The 17,226-nt window shown below is 41.0% G+C and overlaps 1 protein-coding gene across 1 annotated transcript in view; it reads left to right on the top strand.

Annotated features, from left to right (window-relative positions):
- The window catches only part of lrp1bb (low density lipoprotein receptor-related protein 1Bb), a 297,890-nt gene that overhangs the window by 122,668 nt on the left and 157,996 nt on the right, over window positions 1-17,226 (top strand). The window contains exons 19-22 of the mRNA XM_031802153.1: window positions 3,870-3,950; window positions 4,340-4,510; window positions 8,858-9,040; window positions 16,223-16,423. Of these exons, the coding sequence (XP_031658013.1) occupies window positions 3,870-3,950; window positions 4,340-4,510; window positions 8,858-9,040; window positions 16,223-16,423 (636 nt within the window). The remainder of the gene's footprint in view (window positions 1-3,869; window positions 3,951-4,339; window positions 4,511-8,857; window positions 9,041-16,222; window positions 16,424-17,226) is intronic.

The following is a 17,226-nucleotide window of genomic DNA, read 5'->3' on the forward strand; positions in this document are numbered from 1 at the left end:
CTTGAATACTTTGTTGTCTCTCTTACATTGCTTGTTTCATTCATGTGAGTTTTAGCAGTTACATTATTAAATAGCCTTGAGTCCTCAGGGCCAGGAGCTGAGCATTCACTTCTTACTCACTGATTAAGGGGAGTTAGAATGATGCTGCGAAATAACACTTATAGCATTTTTAAAAAAATACATTTTAGTGTGGCAGAATTACACAGTGTATCAAAACATATACCAAAGTAAGTTGTAGTGCTTGCCATTTTTATGACCCAACAGTTTATTTTGTTTTTATATTTCTTTTTATAGTACCTGATTTCAACTGGCTATACTGTAACTTGTTATCTTTCTGGTACACTAGTCTAATCTCATAACTATACTTTTGTGTGACTTTCATGCAGAGGGAGCTTTCCAGGCCGTAAGTTACATATTTAGTGATGTGAGGTGGAAATAGTTGAATTACTTACAGATCGTAAAAAAAACTGGGAAAACACCTTTAAAAGGGTTTTAAAACCTCCTGCCTCTTCACTGTTTGTGGTAAAGATGGCACATGGCAATCTCTGATGATCAGTGCAAGGCCCTGCATAGTTTTGTATCGTCTCTGACTCCTTTGTGTGCTTACTAAGCTGCTTCAATACACAGTCACAAACAGCCAGGGTGTAAGCTGTAATTAAAGTTCATGCTCGACTTCATTCAGTCATAATCAAGCTGCGCTGCAAAACATATTCTCTCTCATAGTGTTGTCTGAGATTCCTCAGGCATTACTGCGCTGTAGGAGTTCCCACAGAGTCTCTGGAAGCTCAATTTTCTCCACTGCAGCGACGGTGGGTTTTTAAAACCTGAAGCATCACGTCGCGATCGAGCCATTGTTGCTCCTAGACGTTTCCACTTCACAATAACAGCACTTACTGCACTTACAGCTCTATCAGGGTAGACATTTGCCAAACTGACTTGTTGGAAAGGTGGCATCCTATGACGGTGCCAAGTTTAAAGTCACTGAGCTCTTTAAGGCCATTCTACTGCTAATGTTTGTCTATGGAGATTGCGTTGCTGTGCTCTCAATTTTATACACCTGTAAGCAATGGGTGTGGCTGAAATAGCCTAATCCACTCATTTGAAGGGGTTTAGACATACTTTTGTGTATATATACGTGGTGAACATTCACTGTGTCCTAACTAACGCCCTAGGTGTCTGTAGCAATAGGGATTCCAAAGAATCAATTACAATTAAGTCTCTGAGTTTAATAAAACTCTTGCCCTGTAATGGAAATATCTAAAAAATTGTATAACCAGAAATTGAAACTAGGTTGAATGTGACGGGAATGCAAATGCAGATCACAAGTATTTAGGGGTATGACACATCCATATGCGCAGATTCACATTGGCACTCTGATGCGATAGAATATTTAGCCACCAGCACCATCAACAGCAGTTAGAGAAAGTTAGCTATGGTATCTCCTTGACCACACTGGAAGAAGTAAGGAGCAGATGTTGGTTAATTACCATGGTGTTAATTGGTTTTCAGCAGTTAGCTAGCAGAGACACTGTCTGTCAAAGCAGCACTAGCTGGTGAGTTTAGGTGGTGTGTTTTTCCACCGAGCGGTGAGCTACGCTAAACTCCCAATGGAAAACTGTCTGTGTTGTTGTTGTACTGACGCAGCTGCCACTCTCTTTTATTGATTAAAGCAGCGTTTCTAACACAGAGGCATTATTTCTCTACATTATTGTGGATTAACCCAAAACATCTGGGGATGAATCATGTTCTTTCTGTCTCCGATTTAATGACATGTTTCGTGTTAACCTGAATCTGTATTTTTTTGCAGGTCTCATTGATCAGACTTAAATATGAGTTATGATCAATTGAGTCCTAAATTAGCTTTTCTACCTGAAAACAAGCATCACTCGCACATACAGTATACATAATGCCCTGTCCAAAAGGTGCATGCAAATTTAGGGTGCCATTTACAACAGCCACAATTGTATCCAGTATTAGCATATTCGTTAGGCATATTTCCATGAATTTTGTGTTTATCATAACATTCAGTGTTGCGGTAGCTCTTAACTTGCTGCAGGTAATTTATTTTGGCCTGCAATACACATATAGTCAAAAAGATGAGTAGTGAGGACTAGGGTTCTGAACCCCTCCCTCTGCAACTAGATCCTGGACTTCCTGATGGGCCGGCCCAATGTGGTAAGGGTAGGCAACAACACCTCCGCAACACTGACCTTCAACAAAGGGGCCCATCAGGGGTGTGTGCTTAGTCCCCTCCTGTACTCCTTGTTCACCCACGACTGCGTCGCCGCTCATGACTCCAACACCATCAAGTTTGCTGACTACACAACGGTGGTAGGCCTGATCACCAACGGCGATGAATCAGCCTACAGGGAGGAGGTCAAAGACTTAGCAGTGTGGTGCCAGGACAACAACTTATCCCTCAACGTCGTGGACTATAGGAGAAGGACTATAGGAGAAAGAGGGGAGTGCATGCCCCCATCCACATCGACGGGGCTGTTGTGGAGCGGGTCAAGAGCTTCAAGTTCCTTGGAGTCCACATCACTATGGACTTAACATGGTCCACACACACCCGCAAAGTCGTGAAGAGGGCACGGCATTACTGAAAAGACTTGTCATGGGTCCTCAGATCCTCAAAGTTCTACAGCTGCACCTTCGAGAGCATCTTGACTGGCTGCATCACCATTTGGTATGGCAATTGCACCACCTGTGACCGCAAAGTGCTACAGAGGGTGGTGCGAACAGCCCAGTACATCACTGGGCTGTTCGCCATCCAGGACCACTATATCAGTAGGCGTCATAGGCCTGAAAAATTGCCAAACAATCCAGCCACCCAAGCCATAGACTGTTCACTCTGCTACCGTCCTGCGAACTGTACGGGAGCATCGGCTCTCGGACCAATAGGATCCGAGGGCTTCTACCTCGAAGCCATAAGACTGCTAAATAGCCAGACTGCTAAATAGTCAATTAATGGTACCCAAACTGTCTGCACTGACTCAATCTTGCACTGACCCTACGCACACTCACTAGACTTTATATACACTCCATATACTCACTCACACACACTACACTCACTCCCACACAAAACCCTCACACATTCACATACACTACATGTGCGCACACACAACACACACACACATACCGACACAACACACATACACACAGACACCAAGCTGTCTGTTTAAACAACTAGCACACAGCTTAGACACCCATGCATACCACACAAGACATGGGTCTCTTCACAGTCCCCAAGTCCAGAACAGACTATGGGAGGCGCACAGTACTACATAGAGCCATGACTACATGGAACTCTATTCTACATCAGGTAACTGATGCAAGCATTAGAATCAGATTTAAATAACAGACAAAAATACACCTTATGGAACAGCGGGGACTGTGAAGCAACACAAACATAGGCAGCAGCTAATGGATTCATAATACACACATACTGTACATACACACACTTTTACACTCTTCATTTGCTGCTGCTACTCTGTTCTTTATTTTACTCTTATTATTATCTATTCGGATGCCTAGTCACTTTACCCTGCCTTCATGTACATATCTACCTCAAATACCTTGTACTTCTGAATTGATCTGATACTGGTACTCCCTGAATATAGCTCCATACTTTTGTATTTCATTTTTAATTATTATTTTTTAACTCTGCATCGTTGGACAAGGTTCGTAAGCAAGCATGTCACAACGAAGTCTCCAACAGTTATATTCGGCGCATGTGATAAATACAGTTAGATTTGGAATGGAGTGTTTGTAATGAGTTTCAGACAATGTATTTTCAGAATGAATGTGGCCCTATGGGTTTGAGGTATAGATAACTATAGTTGATTGTCTCTCTGCCTTTGTGTCTACAGCATTCCCGACCTGTGAGCCCCTCACCCAGTTCAGCTGTTCCAATGGGAGATGCATCAGTGTCAAGTGGCATTGTGATTCAGGTACGTTTCTACTGAAAACCTATAGCAGTTTCTCCCTCAACGACCATCCTTGAGAATCTGGTATGATTGTACAGAGATTCAATAAAGATGAGCAACTTTGACGTCAGAATACTCAAGGACAGAAGTTGAGAAACACTGAGCTACTGTACATTTCATGAACCTCATATAACCCACAACTTTGAAATCAACCACTGTCTCCTTATGTAACTAAAGTGGTTTGGAAAACCACACCCATGCGCTGAGTACTATAACCTTGCCTGTAAGTGAAGACTTATGTTACCTCCCCAAGCTAATGTATAGGCTTTAGCTTAGCATGCTAACACAGTTTAATGATATGCAGGAGTCAAACCTAGTCAGTCACACTTACTATTTTTCTTCTGTATCCCTAGATGATGACTGTGGAGATGGTAGTGACGAGGTTGGTTGTGTCCACTCCTGCTCCAACACCCAGTTCCAGTGCTCCAGTGGGAGGTGTATCCCAGACCACTGGGCCTGCGATGGGGACAACGACTGTGGGGACTTCAGCGACGAGAACACTACTTGTGGAGGAGATGGAGCTGGTGAGAGAAACAATGCTGTTATTTGTAATACCTGTATCGTAGCACTTTTTGTTAGCAATTACAAGATTATGTGCCCACAGTTAAGATAAACCATGCTGCTACTACTACCATGAATTCATAATGAAAATTCTACTCTAAATGATAGCTCCATCCCTCATTTTGTCAAATACATTTTGCACTAAGTATCACGTTATCTATCTCAGCATGAGGTAGATGTTTCAAGTCAGGCTTACTACTCCTCATTACTACACATGTATCAATGATTGTAACTATCAATTATTCAATTGCCATTTAAATCAGTAGAACAATTTTTTTTAAAGATAATGATGAGTTCAAAGTAACTATTAATTGGCCTGGTCTAATGTCCTTAAGTCTTCATCCTCCTCACTCGGCTCTCGCTCGGCTGATCTAATCTCATCTACTCTTCACAAGAGTACAACCATCAAGAATATTTTAATCTGTTATAATTACCCCAGAAGGCTGAGCTGGGCCCGGCCGGCTGGAATACTCACAGCTCACTAGCCTGTCACTAGAATGAGGAAGCTATTCATCAAACCGTGTCCTGATGTCAAGCCTGAGCCCCAGCTCCAGCCTTTTCCTCTCTACTCTAACACAGTGTAGTGTTGCTGTGTTGTGGGCCACCCCAGGGGTAACAGCTCTGGCTCAGCAGGCTCTGACTGTTATGGAAATCCTTCTGATCTCTGACATCCAAGCATTAAATGTGTTTTCTTTTTGGAAGTCAGGGTTTTTTTAATAGAAAAGTCTTGGGTGGGCTGCCTAACTGTTTTGTTAGGCAGCCCACCCATGTCCAAACTGTAAAAAAAACTTTAAAAAACTAGATATAAAGCATGCAGGAAAGGTAATGGACCTATATATTTTTAAATATGGTCCTCTTTGAGAACTCATAATTACCAAAATAAAGGCTAGACAGTCAGGGAGAATCTAAAATTCTAAACAGTATGCATTCAGGAGTATTTTGGTCATTGATTTTGTAAGCATAGCATAAGCCATGGCAAAATGTGTAGAATTGCAGGAAAATAGCTTTAAAATCGCACCAATGGCCACACCCACTGCCATGCCCCCAGCCACAGCCACCACCTAAGCCCCATTTTGATCCAGAAAAAATCCTGGAAATGAAAAATAAATTATTGGCAATGTGGAAGTGGTTAGGTTATATACAGTCGGTCTTGTGACTACTTAGCATGATTAAAAATATAATTTAAAAGAATATATATAACCCAATATTGTCAAAAAACAAACAAATTTCCGCTGTTACATAAGGATTCTATTTACAGTGCCTTGTAAAAGTATTCATCAACCTTGGCGTTTTTCCTATATTGTTTTTTGGGGGGATTTCATGTAATGAACACACAAAATAGTTCAAATTGGTGAAGTGAAATGTAAAAAATTGTTTGTTTAAAAAAAATGGAAAAGTGGTGCGTGCATATGTATTCACCCCCTTTGCCATGAAGCCCCTAAATAAGATCTGGTACAACCAATTACCTTCAGAAGTCACATAATTAGTTAGATTGCACACAGGTGGACTTATTTAAGTGTCACATGATCTCAAGTAGAGGTCGACCGATTATGATTTTTCAACGCCGGTACCGATTATTGGAGGACCAAAAAAGCCGATACCGATTAATTGGAGGATTTTTTAAATATATATTTTTATTTGTAATAATGACAATTACAACAATACTGAATGAACACTTAATTTTAACTTAATATAATACATATATAAAATCAAAGAGAAAGCTAAAAAAGCTAACGCTTCAGTTTCTTGTTCAGAACATGAGAACATATGAAAGCTGGTGGTTCCTTTTAACATGAGTCTTCAATATTCCCAGGTAAGAAGTTTTAGGTTGTAGTTATTATAGGAATTATAGGACTATTTCTCTCTATACCATTTGTATTTCATTAACCTTTGACTATTAGATGTTCTTACAGGCACTTTAGTATTTCCAGTGTAACAGTATAGCTTCTGTCCCTCTCTTCGCCCCTCCCTGGGCTCGAACCAGCAACACAACAACAGCCACCCTCGAAGCAGCGTTACCCATGCAGAGCAAGGGGAACAACTACTAGAAGGCTCAGAGCGAGTGACGTTTGAAAAGCTTACTAGCTAGCCATTTCACTTCAGTTACACCAGCCTCATCTCGGGAGTTGATAGGCTTGAAGTCATTAACAGCGCAATGCTTGACGCACAATGAAGAGCTGCTGGCAAAACGCATGAAAGTGCTGTTTGAATGAATGTTTACATGCATGCTTCTGCCTATCACCGCTCAGTCAGATACTTAGATACTTGTATGCTCAGTCAGATTATATGCAACACAGGACATGCTAGATAATATCTAGGTAATATCATCAACCATGTGTAGTTAACTCGTGATTATGATTGATTGTTTTTTACAAGATAAGTTTAATGCTAGCTAGCAACTTACCCTGGCTTACTGCATTTGCGTAACAGGCAGTCTCCTTGTGGAGTGCAACGAGAGAGAGGCAGGTCTGTAAGGTTGCAAGATTGGGTCCCCCGAGCTGACAAGGTGAAAATCTGTCGTTCTGCGCCTGAACGAGGCAGTTAACCCACCATTCCTAGGCAGTCATTGAAAATAAAAAAGAGTTCTGAACTGACTTGCCTTGTTAAATAAAGGTATAAAAAAAAAATAATAATAATAAAAAAAATTGGCAAATCGGTGCCCAAAAATAATCGGCCATTCCGATTAATCAGTCGACCTCTAATCTCAATATATATATACCTGTTCTGAAAGGTCTCAGAGTCTGCAACACAACTAAGCAAGGGGCACTACCAAACAAGCGGCACCATGAAGACCACTGAGCTCTTCAAACAGGTCAGGGACAAAGTTGTGGAGAAGTACAGATCAGGATTGGGTTATAAAAGAATATCTGAATCTTTGAACATCCCACGGAGCACCATTTCACTCCATTATTAAAAACCTGAAAGAATATGGCACCACAACAAACCTGCCAAGAGAGGGCCGCCCACCAAAACTCATGGACCAGGCAAGGAGGGCATTAATCAGAGGCAACAAAGAGACCAAAGATAACCCTGAAGGAGATGCAAAGCTCCACAGCGGAGATTGGAGTATCTGTCCATAGGACCACTTTAAGCCATACACTCCACAGAGCTGGGCTTTACGGAAGAGTGGCCAGAAAAAAAGCCATTGCTTAAAGAAAAAAATGAGCAAACACATTTGGTGTTTGCCAAACGGCATGTGGGAGACTCCCCAAACATATGGAAGAAGGTTCTCTGGTTAGATGAGACTAAAATGTAGCTTTTTGGCCATCAAGGAAAAAGCTCTGTCTGGTGCAAACCCAACACCTCTCATCACCCTCTAGAACATCAGTCCCCACAGAGAAGCGTGGTTGTAGCATCATGCTGTGGGGATGTTTTTCATTGGCAGGGACTGGGAAACCGTTCAGAATTGAAGGAATGATAAATACAGGGAAATTCTTGAGGTAAACCTTCTTCAGTCTTCCAGAGATTTGAGACTGGGACGGAGGTTCACCTTCCAGCAGGACAATGACCCCAAGCATACTCCTAAAGCAACACTCGAGTGGTTAAAGGGGAAACATTTAAATGTCTTAGAATGGCCTAGTCAAAGCCCAGACCTCAATCCAATTGAGAATCTGTGGTATGACTTAAAGATTGCTGTACACCAGCGGAACCCATCCAACTTGATGGAGCTGGAGCAGTTTTGCCTTGAAGAATGGGCAAAAATCCCAGTGGCTAGATGTGCCAAACTTATAGAGAGACTTGCAGCTGTAATTGCTGCAAAAGGTGGCTCTACAAAGTATTGACTTTGGGGGGGGTGAATAGTTATGCACGCTCAAGTTTTAATTTTTTTGGTCTTATTTCTTGTTTGTTTCACAATAAAAAATATTTTGCATATTCAAAGTGGCAGACATGTTGTGTAAATCAAATGATACAAACCCCCCAAAATACATTCTACATTGTTGAATAATAGTGAAGACTCCTTCCTTGTCACAACACAACTAACTGTCTTTTCCTTATTAAGAAGGAAATACATTCCACAAATTAACTTTTAACAAGGCACACCTGTTAATTGAAATGCATTCCATGTGACTTGTTGAGAGAATGCCAAGAGTGTGCAAAGCTGTCAAGGCAAAGGGTTTCTGCTTTGAAGAATCTCAAATATAAAATATATTTTAATTTGTTTAACACGTTTTTTGGTTTCTAAATTATGCCATATGTCTTATTTCATAGTTTTGATGTCTTTATTATTATTCTACAATTTAGAAAATAGTACAAATAAAGAAAAACCCTTGAATTTTTTACTTGTACTGGATGTATATTTTCCCTTGCAGCATTGCCTCCTGTGATAGAGTGCACCAGGGATGAGTTTCACTGTACAGCAGATGGGACGTGTATCCCAGAGCGCTGGAGGTGTGATGGAGACAAAGACTGTGAGGATGGGACTGACGAGATGTCCTGTGAGGGCACCAAGAGGATGTGCGACCCCAAGGCCAAGTTCACCTGCAAAGACACAGGTACTGTATGATATGCTGTAGCTAAGAGACTACTCCGTCAGTAACTGGAACCCAGAAACAAAACTTGTTAGCTACACTGTTTGTCTAAGAGCACAATATGGACAGACGGAATATTCAATCTTTGACCATTAAATTAATGCTAAACAAGGAGCAAAGTTAAATGTCTGTAGTTGATCAACATCAAATGTCAAAATTGGAAACATGTTTAAAACACATATAAACTCTACATTCTCTAACTCTCCATGTAGTATGTCATGGGTATAGCATAGATTTTACAATAGCGTATCTTTTCTCCCGGAATGTGCAACAGCGAATCAATTCTCCTTGTGATGTAGCTTTAAAATTGGGCCTCTAAATTGGGATGCTCTGTAATCCAGGCTTCACACAGTCACAGGCATAGCTGCATTAACAATGATACATTCTGGCATATCGAGAGCTTGGTTTTATCTGCATTTTTGCAGTGGTGGAAAAAGTACCCAACTGTCGTACCAGAGTTAAAATAAAGATACCTTAATAGAAAATGACTCGAGTAGAAGTGAAGGTCACCCAGTAAAATACTACTTGAGGAAAAGTCTGAAAGTATTTGGTTTTAAATATACTTAAATATCAAAAGTAAATGTAATAGTATAAATCGTTTCAAATTCCAAATATTAAGCAAACCAGAGAGTACCATTTTTTGTTTTTTAAATTTACGGATAGCCAGGGGCACACTCCAACACTCAAGACAATTTACAAACGAAGCATGTGTTTAGTGACTTCGCCAGATCAGAGGCAGTATGGGATGACCCGCTTGATAAGTGTGTGAATTAGACAATTTTCTTGTCCTGCTAAGCATTCAAAATGTAATGGGTACTTTTGGCTGTCAGTGAAAATGTATGGAGTAAAAAGTATATTATTTTCTTTAGGAATGTAGTAAAGTAAAAATTTTGAAAAATATAAATAATAAAGTACAGATACCTCAAAAAACTACTTAAGTAGTTTTTGGTAGTATCCCTAGGATCATGCCTCAGGACTACCTGCCCTGATGACTCCTGGCTGTCCCCAGTCCACCTGGCTGTGCTGCTGCTCCAGTTTCAACTGTTCTGCCTGCGGCTAGGGAACCTTGACCTGTTCACAGGACGTGCTACCTTGTCCCGGACCTGCTGTTTTTTACTTTCTCTCTCTCTCTACGGCACCTGCTGTCTCGTCCTCTGAAGGCTTGGTTATGAAAAGCAAACTGATATTTACTCCTGAGATACTGACCTGTTGCACCGTCTACAACCACTGTGATTATTATTTGACCCTGCTGGTCATCTATGAACGTTTGAACATTTTGAAGAACAATCTGGCCTTAAATGACCATGTACTCTCATAATCTCCACACAGCACATCCAGAAGAGGACTGGCCACCCCGTAGAGCCTGGTTCCTCTATAGATTTCTTCCTAGGTTCCTGCCTTTCTAGGGAGTTTTTCCTTGTCACCGTGCTTCTACGTCTGTATTGGGCATTATAAATACATTTGATTGAAATTTGATTGATAGTATTTTTACTTAAGTACTTTACACTACTGTCTTTTTTGTCAGAATTTAGTTATTGACATAGCCTTGTTCTGTTAAATCTTCTCTACCTAAACACTAAATATACAAAACATTAAGGACACATGCTCTGTCCATGACATAGACTTACCAGATGAAGCTATGATCCCTTATTGATGTCACTTGTTAAATCCACATCAATCAATGTAGATGAAGGGGAGGAGACATGAATTGTGTATGTGAGTCATTCGGAGAGTGAATGGGCAAGACAAACAATTTAAGTGCCTTTGAACAGGATATGGTAGTAGGTGCCAGGCGCACCGATTTGAGTATGTCAAGAACTGCAATACTGTTGTGTTGTTCACACTCAACAGTTTCCAGTGTGTATCAAGAATTGTCCACCACCCAAAGGACATCCAGCCAACTTGACACAACTGTGGGAAGCATTGGAGTCAACATGGGGCAGCATCCCGGCGGAACGCTTTCGACACCTTGTAGAGTTCATGCGCCGACGAATTGAGGCTGTTCTTAGGGAAAATGGGGGATGGGGTGCAACTCAATATTAGGAAGGTGTTCCTAATGTTTTGTACAGTGTATGGTACTCTAAATACACCGGTGGTTCATGTTGTTAAGTTCAAAAGAATACAATATAAAAATTGCTGACACCATTCAATCATATGAGGATTCTGAATTTTAAAGCCAATTTTCTCAGAATGATCTTTTTGCAGATAGAACCAAGTTCTCGATTATCTGTGTGTGGCTGATTCTACCCCCTGCAGTGGTTCCACCTGCATTCACTGCCTCTTTGTAATTCAAAATGGCGAGTAAGGGTAATTTAAGATTACCCCCTGGTAGCAGGTATCAGGAGGCTGTAATGATCTAGCTGTGGATTTTCACATGAAGTAAAGCTTTTCACTCACAACTGTGTCTGTGCCTTTCTGTTGATGCACTCACACAATGAAGAAGATTTTGATGCAAGATGCAATGTATACTGAATGAAAATATAAATGCAACATATGTTGTGTCTTTGGCTATGTCGGATTAAGTGATATGACATGCTATTCTATAAAATAATTTCTCTGTAATTAATTAATATTACCTCATTAAGCTACTCAGGAAAATATTTAACTGGAAAGTCGGGGGAACCACAAAATAATGTTTATAGAGCTGTTATCTTCTGAATAAACTCTTCAAGACCTGGTAATCTTTTACATCAGTAGCAGTCAATATTTAATCATCACCTTATTTAGTCTCATCTGAAAGTTGGAAATTCTTGGTTATCTTCATGAACCTTGGCTTACAAGTTGAATCAGCAATACAAAATTTGGTTTAATTATTTATTTACTCAATACCTAACTAATCACACAGAATTATAATGACACAGAATGGATCATACATTGATTACAAATTATGTTATAAAGAAAACATCCCTGGTGGACCATGCCGACATGACGGCTGGTTACACAAAGGAAAGGGGGTTGGGTTTGAGTGAAAGAGCGGGAAGACTGAGTAACAAAGGGAGAAGCTATGCTATCGTAAATACAGTACATTATGCATTCTAAATTACCGCCCATTTGAAAAAGGAAAATACAATAAATATTTACTCTGAGCTACGCTTCGATCTGTTGGTCATAGATGGGAGGCCGCGTTGTCCTAATGAAGAATGCCTGATGGTAGAATGGATACTTGGTAGTACCGTCGTCTTGTGGTAGAACAAATACTCTGTCCGTCCTCTCCTAGCCCATGTCTACAGTTGCTGCGCTAACGCGACGGCTAGGAGGTATCACTTATTTAGTGAATAAGAGTTCAAAGTTCATACCAAGTTGCCATGCTATATGCTCAAGCTATATTCTGGCTGGTATAGTCGAAATTCATCCTTCCGGCGTGTAGGTCGTCACCTTCACTTTGAAATTCGATGCTAATTTCGTTAGGTTCTCTAAGGTTGGCTTAGTTCTGTAGGTGGTCTTTGTCCTTTCAACGTGGGGACCTCAAGTCCACACGTCCTTGGAACAGGTTATTATCTGAGCCCTTTTAACGTAGGAACGTCGCCCTAACGTCTTCGGAACAGAAAGTTACATTTTCGTCAAGGGGCTTATATAGGAGGGGAGAGAAGGGCGTGTTTCATAGTTTATAACCAATGTCTGTTCACATGGGCAGGGCCACTGAGTTAAGCATAGTTCACTCATGAAAACCCAATTCTCTAATTTGGAAGATAAAATTACATTTAATCTTTTCATGAATAGTTTCATATTTAAACATTTAAATTGCACAACAATTCCATGTGAATCTGATAACTAGAATGTGTAGACTTTCCAAGATACAGTTTATGTCGTCCTATCATCAGTAATAATGTCTCAGACGCCAACTGATCTGGCATCATATTAATTTATTACCAATGCATATTTTCAGCTGGTTGGGTTACCGAAATATGGTTCTGTTCCCATTTTTTGATGTCACCAGAATCTCTCTCAATGTTAACAAAGTGATTTTCAATAGTCACATTGGTAGAATAGAGAGAGGAACAAGGGGAAAGGTATTTATGGGGGTCATAAACCTCCCCCCTCAGGCCAACATCATGACACATCCAACAATTTCATTGCTTTTACTGAGTTACAGTTCGTATAAGGAAATCAGTCAATTTATATCAATTAATTAGGCCCTAATCTATGGATTTCACATGACTGGGAATATGCATCTGTTGGTTACAGATACAGTACCTTAAATAAAATGGGACTCACAATGGTCTCAGGATCTCGTCATGGCATTTTACTGCAGTCAAATTGCCATTGATAAAAGGCATTCGTGTTCGTTGTCTGTAGCTTATTCCAGCCCATACCATGACCCCACCACCACAATGGGGCACTCTCTTCACAACGTTGATATCAGCTAACCGCTCGCCCACACAAAGCCAAATTCTCTAAAACGACGTTAGAGGCGGCTTATGGTAGAGAAATTAACGTTCAATTCTCTGGCAACAGCTCTGGTGGACATTCCAGCTGTCAGCATGCCAATTGCATGCTCCCTCAACTTGAGACATATGTTGTGTTGTGTGACAAAACAGCACATATTAGTGGCCTTTTATTGTCCCCCAGCACAAGGTGCACCTGTGTAATGATCATGCTGTTTAATCAGCTTCTTGATATGCCACACCTATCAGGTGGATAGATGATCTTGGCAAAGGAGAAATCCTCACTAACAGGGATCTAAACAAATTTGTTGCAAAACATTTGAGAGAAATATGCTTTTTGTGAGTATGCAACATTTCTGGGATCTTTTATTTCAGCTCATGAAACATGGGACCTTTACCTTGAGTTTATATTTTTGTTCAGTGTAGTATATTCTAATCTAAAGTCATGATTCAATATACTGTATTGATCTTAGTCTTTGTAGACTGCAAGGACCCCATTGTGTGGAACAGATTATAATATGGATCACATTATGCATTAAGTAACTTTATGGCCTGTTTTTATATTTAGAGTTTTTCTTCAACTTGACTGAGGGATTATTCTAGGGCTGGGTGATAAACTGTCTTTTACAATATACCGGTATTGATCCAAGGACCGGTTTGGGTTTTTCCTTTACCTTGTATAACGGTATTTCAATGTTTTTGTTTGTTAAATGCATTATGCCACTCCGCTGTGTGTAATAATATCAGTTTTTATAGTTTACTCAGTTTGCTACTTGAGTCTTCTCTCTCCCTCTCTCTTTCCACACACACCAAACCCTCCCCCTGTCACTCAAGCAGAGTAGTTTTTGTGCTACAGCAAGTCAAATCAACCACTAGCAGTCTGACGGTCTGCATGGGCAATGCTGCAGATTTGGGTGACAATGATGCTGCTTTCCACTTTGCTTCCTACTATACACCCACAAGCATTCTATATGCACACTATTAGTTTGTGTATCTTATACTGTCTGCAAACAGCTAGTTGATCCTTTCTTTGCAAGTTGTGGCTAAAATAAATTGTGTTAGCCGCTAATGCTTAACGCTAGTTGTACTAGTCAGAGCAAATATAGCTAGATAACTAATACAGCCTGCTACCAGTGCTGGTGTAGGCCTAGATCAGCTTTTTGTTTCTGCAACGGTATATTCTAAATCAGAGAGGACTAGGCGAAGGATGAATATTTTACTAATTGTACAGTACCTCAAAGCTACAGTAAGAGGAAACATTGGATGTGACATTAATTAGGATCCAGTGTGAAACAATGACCAATTCCTGCCCTGTCACAAAAACCCTTCACTGGCTTTTTCTATTCATTGTCATGTCAAACAACACTGTATTCAAAGTCCCCACTATATTCCAACTTTTGTTAGAAGTTTCATTGAACAGTATAAAACAATCAGAATGGACAAAGCTCCATTAAAAACACTTAGAATGTATTTGTTGCCACCCTAGGGTCATACACTACTCATAAAGCATGTGAACTTTTATTATTCAAAAACCTCAGACCTCCATACCATCAAAAATATTGTGATATTTAGGGCTCCCGAGTGGCGCAGTGGTCTAAGGCAATGCATCTCAGTGCAAGAGGTGTCAGTACAGTCCCTGGTTTGAATCCAGGCTGTATAACATCCGGCTGTGATTGGGAGGCCCATAGGGTGGTGCACAATTGGCCCAGCGTCGTCCGGGTTTGACTGGGGTAGGCCGTCATTGTAAATAAGAATTTGTTCTTAACTGACTTGCCTAGTTCAAATCAAATCAAATCAAATTTATTTATATAGCCCTTCGTACATCAGCTGATATCTCAAAGTGCTGTACAGAAACCCAGCCTAAAACCCCAAACAGCAAGCAATGCAGGTGTAGAAGCACGGTGGCTAGGAAAAACTCCCTAGAAAGGCCAATACCTAGGAAGAAACCTAGAGAGGAACCAGGCTATGTGGGGTGGCCAGTCCTCTTCTGGCTGTGCCAGGTGGAGATTATAACAGAACATGGCCAAGATGTTCAATGTTCATAAATGACCAGCATGGTCGAATAATAATAAGGCAGAACAGTTGAAACTAGAGCAGCAGCACAGTCAGGTGGAAGTTGAAACTGGAGCAGCAGCATGGCCAGGTAGACTGGGGACAGCAAGGAGTCATCATGTCAGGTAGTCCTGGGGCATGGTCCTAGGGCTCAGGTCAGTTGAAACTGGAATAGCAGCATGGCCAGGTGGACTGGGGACAGCAAGGAGTCATCATGTCAGGTAGTCCTGGGGCATGGTCCTAGGGCTCAGGTCCTCCGAGAGAGAGAAAGAAAGAGAGAAGGAGAGAATTAGAGAACGCACACTTAGATTCACACAGGACACCGAATAGGACAGGAGAAGTACTCCAGATATAACAAACTGACCCCAGCCCCCCGACACATAAACTACTGCAGCATAAATACTGGAGGCTGAGACAGGAGGGGTCAGGAGACACTGTGGCTGTTAAATAAAAGTTAAACATTATTATTATTTTTTAAATTATATTTTAGCCATATCGCCCAGCCTTAGATTATTCACCAAATGTATTACAGATGCTTGAAGTTCACTGTGTGGTAATGCTGACTGGTTACTCAGAATTTAGTCTACTGTATGGACAGCTGATGATTGATATCGTCTTTGAGGAATATTTTCTGTGTCTGGTTGTGTTAATGAATTGTGTGTGTGTGTGTGTTTCCATAAATGTCTGTATATGTGTGTCACACCAACAGGAAAGTGCATCACCAAGAGCTGGGTGTGTGATGGAGATATCGACTGTGAGGATCGTTCTGATGAGGAGTCCTGTGAGGCAGCTGTCTGTAAGCCTCCAAAATACCCCTGTGCCAATGACACTTCCACTTGCCTCCCACCAGAAAAGATCTGCAACGGCAAGCCGGACTGTGCAGACCTGTCTGATGAAGGGCCTTTCTGTGGTAGGAAATAACTATTATCTGTAGTACATCATATTGCATGAGATCGTCGAGACTAATTAGTGTGTGAGTTGTGATGAATCATTTAATGTGTTTAAGTGGAAGAGATGTGTTTAGAGATTATTTTTCTACTGGGACACACACCTCAGACAGAATATACAGTATAAGCTGTGTGAGCTTTAATTTCCCGTCTCATATAACAAGAATGCAGAGTCAGATGTGTCAAACGCTGTCTGTCCCTAAGGAGTGGTACTATATATTTTAATTCCCATAGCCTTGAGAGCAGCACGATGACGCGTCAACATGCTGTTGATTTTTATTCAGTCATCAAGGGGACCGAACATAAAGAATAGCTACCAGATTTCTCCAATGATTACCAACACAGATCTGTTTGTCCAAGGCCCATCTGAGGGAAAATCTGTGAATCTCATGTGAATAGTACACATCTAATCTATTTGACTGAACAACCTAAACGTATCGGTTCATTTTGAGTTGCTAGCAGAAACCTCATGGGGGACCATAGTTAGACACCGTAGCTCAGAGTGTGTGTTATCACTTATCTTCCTCCCAAATGGCACACTATTCCCTACATGGTGCACTACTTTTGAACATAGTCCTATGGGGAAATGGTTTATGAAAAAGGGTACAGGGAAGAGGGTGCCATTTGGGACACAACCTTTGAGAAAAGGCCCACACTGCGCTGCCTGGTTCATAGCCAATTAGGTCATACAGGGAGACCTTAAGGGGCCTGATTGATTTGAGCTAACTCAGCAGGAGTCATTCCTCCAGCTGTAACCTATGGGGGC

This window comes from Oncorhynchus kisutch, linkage group LG2 (assembly GCF_002021735.2).
Source record: "Oncorhynchus kisutch isolate 150728-3 linkage group LG2, Okis_V2, whole genome shotgun sequence".
NCBI lineage: Eukaryota > Metazoa > Chordata > Actinopteri > Salmoniformes > Salmonidae > Oncorhynchus > Oncorhynchus kisutch.